The sequence below is a fragment of the Triticum dicoccoides genome, chromosome 5B (genome assembly GCF_002162155.2).
Source record: "Triticum dicoccoides isolate Atlit2015 ecotype Zavitan chromosome 5B, WEW_v2.0, whole genome shotgun sequence".
NCBI lineage: Eukaryota > Viridiplantae > Streptophyta > Magnoliopsida > Poales > Poaceae > Triticum > Triticum dicoccoides.
This window is the reverse complement of record NC_041389.1, coordinates 644,037,060-644,042,099: the sequence shown is the minus strand read 5'-3', so window position 1 is coordinate 644,042,099 and position 5,040 is coordinate 644,037,060. Positions and strand designations below refer to the sequence as shown.

General features: G+C 48.1%; 1 protein-coding gene across 1 annotated transcript; it reads left to right on the top strand.

Annotated features, from left to right (window-relative positions):
* The first annotated feature begins 269 nt into the window (after positions 1-269).
* Positions 270-1,984, top strand: LOC119306484 (putative F-box/FBD/LRR-repeat protein At1g78760). Its single transcript, XM_037582689.1, has 3 exons — positions 270-1,205; positions 1,291-1,425; positions 1,534-1,984. Exons 1-3 carry the CDS (start codon positions 294-296, stop codon positions 1,921-1,923), a joined length of 1,437 nt encoding a protein of 478 aa, XP_037438586.1. The 5' UTR covers positions 270-293; the 3' UTR covers positions 1,924-1,984.
* Positions 1,985-5,040: the final 3,056 nt, after the last annotated feature.

Genomic DNA, 5,040 nt, shown 5'->3' with positions numbered 1-5,040 from the left:
CCGGGGCTGGACGGCGCACGCAACTCGGCCCCAATAATGACGTGCGCCCGCATTGGGTCGCAGCGGAGTGGAGACGAGGCGATTCAAGTCCGGTGTGTGCCCAATCGGCTGCCCCGCGTGGCTCCCTCCGTTCCCGACGCAGTCACCGCTGGCCGGACGCTTCGTTTCCGGCACGAGACGCGATGAGAGCCCCCTCACCAGCTTAAATTCAAAGCAACACGCCGGCTCCCCCTCCTCATCTCAAGAGCCCTCCCACCTCCCATCCAACTTCTCCAACTCGCCAGCCACGGGGCATGAAGAGGAAAAAGAAGGCGGCGGAACCCGCGGCCAAGAGGCGCCGGCCGCGGGACCGGGATGGCGAGCTCGTCGGCGACGGGGATCTCATCAGCAAACTCCCCGATGACATCCTCGGCACCATCATCTCCCTCCTCCCCACCAAAGACGGCGCGCGCACGCAGGCCATCGCCCGCAGATGGCGTCCCCTCTGGCGCTCCTCGCCTCTCAACATTGATGATGCCTTTTTCCTCTGCTCCAACGCCTTCAAGCGCTTCTCCGTCGTCTCCAGGATCCTCGCCGACCACCCTGGCCCCGCCCGCCGCTTCCGCTTCCACGACATCCGCCTCCACAAAGACAAGAAACGGCATGCCGAGGAAGCCGCTCAGGTCGAGAACTGGTTCCATTCCCGAGCCCTTGACAAGCTTCAGGAGCTCGACATCAGCTTTGAGTTCTTGGGCTATGAACCTCGGAAGCTTTACCCGCTGCCACCATCCGTGTTCCGCTTAGCATCCCTCCTCGTGGCCACAATCAGCTTCTGCGAATTCCCAAATCAGATTGCTCCTTCGATGAGTTTTCCCACCCTCAAGCAGCTCACCCTGTTTCGCGTTTTCATCTGCGAGGATGTCTTTCGGCGGGTGCTCTCTGCCTGCAATGTCTTGGAGTCACTTAAATTGGAGGATATTTGTGACGCGAATTGCTCGCGCTTGGGCATTAGCTCCAAAAGTCTTAGGAGCGTGAGCCTCTGCGCTTGTTTTTCAGGCAAAGGAGAATTGTTCATTGAGGACGCCCCTCTCCTTGAAAGGCTGCTACTACCTTGTCCGGGTGCAGGCGGTGATACTGTCCGGGTAATTAAGGCACCTAAACTGGAGATATTAGGCCCTTTGTCTCCCTGTATCCCTGAAATTGAGATTGCTAATATAGTCTTCAAGGTACCAACAGCAGAAATAATCTTGACTTCTGCATGCAGCATTGTTACATTCTTAATATTTGCTTTATGTTCATTGTTTTGTTCAGAGTTTGATCCCAACAAGCTTGAATAATACCATAGACACAATGAAGGTTTTGGCTCTCAAGTTTTCGGCCACCGATTTGAATGCTGTTATTGATGTCTTAAGATGCTTCCCCTGCTTGGAGAAGCTTCATGTCATTGTAAGTATTCATCTTTGCTTTCTGTAAATGTCAAAATAATAATCTATTGGACATGTCAGCTAGTCTAATCAAAATTTACATTAACATGTTTCCTCTTTACTTTTTCAGTGGGAGAAACACAGCTTAAAGATAGGTATGAAAGATGCACGTCAATACGACCCACTAGATCCTGTCAAATGCCTTGAGACCCATCTAAAAAAACTGGTGTTGAAAAATTACCTAGCCAGTAAGCAAGGTGTTGGATTTGCCAAGTTCTTTGTTTTGAACGCAAAATTGCTGAAGCAAATCAAATTTGGGGTCCGTGATAGCATCAACAAGGAACGGGTGGTCAGCAACAAGATCAACAGCAAGGAATGGTTGGCTAATCAATACAGGTTGCTAGAAATGGAAAATAGAGCTTCTCGAGATGTGCAATTGGAATTCGTACGAAGTTATAATGAGGAGTGTTTGGATCCCCATGATTTGTCAACTGCTGATCCCTTCAAGTGTTATTTGTAAATTGAGTTGATGATTTTTCAGAATAAGCATGGCAATGGTTTGTCAATGCTGATTCCATTGATGTTGCGGACAAGGTTGATTATACCTGAGGAACCTAATGTCTTTTACTTGATTGATATGCTTGAAGATTGAGTTGTCTTTGGCCCATCCTTAAGTTGGATGTGGCTGCTCCATTTGTACTACTGAACATGCAGTGTATGTAATGCATAGTTTACTATCAGAACATATAACTTGGAAAGATTATGGATGCTATATTTTGTTACAGTTGCATTGCATTTTCTCTGAGAAAGAATGGGTGGTACCTTGTTGGTTCCAGTTTCAGTCAGCAATGCAGTGTTCGTGTTGAAAAGTTGCTTCTGTTTCAGTTAGCAAGTGTTCAAAACTTGATTCCAACCTTTGGTACTTTTTTCCTTGTGAATGTCCCGCCTGGTATGTAACTAGCACAGTGGCTCACACGTTTGTGCGAGCAGTATATTTGTTTATTCGGGAATAATTTGAAATAATAGTTTCACTTGGATATGCATATTATGCTATCTTGTAGGATAATATAGCGAAATGTATTGTTCTTTATGGGATGAGCCCTTGTGCTTTAGAAAAGTACAAAATATGTAATGGCACTTCATTTTCTCAATTTCATATTTTGGTAATTTCACAAAAAAACACGTTAGATATGGCCACTAGTGCAGTTAAATCATATACAAACGGTTTAAACACCTTTCGCTGACACAGTTCCATCCCATACGATACAAGATAACCTTGTGTGATAGTACTCGAGGATGCAGACGTTTTGGCAAAAACAAACATATGCAATACACCAACCTATCCCACATGTGACTATTGAATTTGTGATACAGAAAACGTTCAAAATGTTTTGTATGCCATAATCATGTGGGATGATAGACCGCACACGCTATTTGACAAAAAAATTCTGATGCAACCGACATTGGGAGCAATTATTTAGTTGGACAGTGTGGCAGGATGTCTATCACAAACATTTAATCTACCGTGTTGTTTGCTATGCGTCCAGTATCGCACACGTTCAAGATATGCAAAATGTGTGTGGTGCTAACAGAGGAGGGGTGTTTGTATGTTGCAAGTCCAAGAAGGGGAGGAGCAGCTCGTGCTGTCGGAGTGATGCCACCGCTGCCGTCACAACAGCTTGCGTAGATCTGAGCCGCCGCCGCCGCCGCCGGTCCCAAGAAACGGGGAAGGCCTTGCCCTAAAGCAAGAGGTGACCGAGTAAATAGGAGAGCAGAGCTTTTAGCTCGGCAAACGCTGCATCAGCTTCTGGAGTCCACTCGAACTTGTCTGCCTTCTTCATCAGTCGGTAAAGAGGCAATGCCTTTTCACTGAGTCGTGAGATGAATCGACTTAATGCGGCCAAGCATCCAGTAAGCTTCTGGACATCGTGCACTCGCACGGGGCGTTTCATTCGGAGTATAGTGCCGATCTTTTCTGGATTAGCGTTGATTCCTCGTTCGGAAACGAGAAAACCGAGTAACTTGCCACCAGGAACTCCGAATGTGCACTTTGATGGATTGAGCTTGATATCATACCTCCTGAGGTTGGCAAATGTTTCGGCGAGGTCAGTGAGCAGGTCGGAACCTTTTCGCGACTTGACCATGATATCATCCATATACGCTTCCACATTCCGACTGATTTGAGTGAGCAAACACTTCTGAATCATTCGCATAAACGTGGCTCCGGCATTCTTGAGACCGAAAGGCATGGTGATATAGCAGAAACACCCGAATGGAGTGATGAAAGCTGTTTTTATCTCATCGGGTCTGTACAGACGGATCTGATGGTACCCGGAATAGGCGTCTAGAAAAGACAATCTCTCGCATCCCGCGGTCGAGTCAACAATTTGATCAATGCGAGGGAGAGGAAAATGATCTTTAGGGCAGGCCCGATTGATGTGCTTGAAATCAATGCACATTCGGAGTGAGTTGTCCTTCTTAGGAACCATGACGACATTGGCGAGCCACTCGGAGTGGTATATCTCTCGGATAAATCCTGCCGCCAATAGTCGAGCCACCTCCTCACCAATAGCTTTTCTCTTCTGGACGGCGGACCGCCGAAGATGTTCTTTAACTGGTTTTGCTGCTAAGTCGACTCTAAGACGATGCTCAGCCAGTCCCCTGGGAACACCCGGCATGTCAGCTGGCTTCCATGCAAAAATGTCCCAGTTCTCACGGAGGAACTGGATGAGCGCTTCTTCCTATTTTGGGTCGAGTGTTGTGGAGATGTGGGTCGGAGCTGCATTGGGATCGGTCGGGTGAATGTGGACGGGCTTCGTCTCACCGGACGACTGAAATGCTGACTCTGTGGCGGGTTTCTTGGCTCGCAGCATATCACTCGGATCCGCATTTTGCTTATATTCTTCAAACTCGACCGCTATCACCTGGGAATCGGCAATCTTTGAGCCTTTCTGGAAACACTCTTCTGCCTTTTTCCGATCACCAGTGACAGTGATCACTCCTTTTTGGCCGGGCATCTTCAGTTTGAGGTATACGTAACATGGTCGAGCCATGAACCGTGCGTAAGCTGGTCTCCCCAAAATAGCGTGGTACGCGCTCTGAAAATCCACGACCTCAAACGTCAGCTTCTCCTAGCGAAAATGCTTTGAATCACCAAACACCACGTCCAGAGCTATTTGGCCGAGTGATTCGGCTTTCTTCCCTGGTATAACTCCATGAAAACTCATGTTACTGGTGCTCAGTCGGGACATCGGAACGCCCATTCCTTTCAGCATGTCTGCATACAATAAGTTCAGTCCGCTACCACCGTCCATCAGCACCTTCGTCAGCCGAGTGCCTTCGACAACCGGGTCGACCACCAAAGCTTGCCTCCCAGGGGTGGCTATATGAGTCGGGTGATCAGACTGGTCGAATGTAATGGGTGTTTGGGACCATCTCAGATAACTTGGTTTCGCCGGGGCAACCATGTTCACCTCACGGTTAATAACCTTTAGTCGGCTCTTGCTTTCCACATCCGCAAAAATCATCAGAGTGGAGTTAACATGAGGATATCCTCCCTCACTGTCTTCCTTGTCTTCGCCTTTGTCCGACTCCTTTTCCTTGTCCTTGGACTGCTTTCCTTGGAACTGCTGGATCA

Coding starts and splice junctions, on each gene's coding strand:
- LOC119306484 (XM_037582689.1), top strand. CDS start 294: ATGAAGAGGAAAAAGAAGGCGGCGGAACCCGCGGCCAAGAGGCGCCGG. Junction 1,206..1,290: donor TTGCTAATATAGTCTTCAAG/GTACCAACAGCA, acceptor TGTTTTGTTCAG/AGTTTGATCCCAACAAGCTT. Junction 1,426..1,533: donor TGGAGAAGCTTCATGTCATT/GTAAGTATTCAT, acceptor TTACTTTTTCAG/TGGGAGAAACACAGCTTAAA.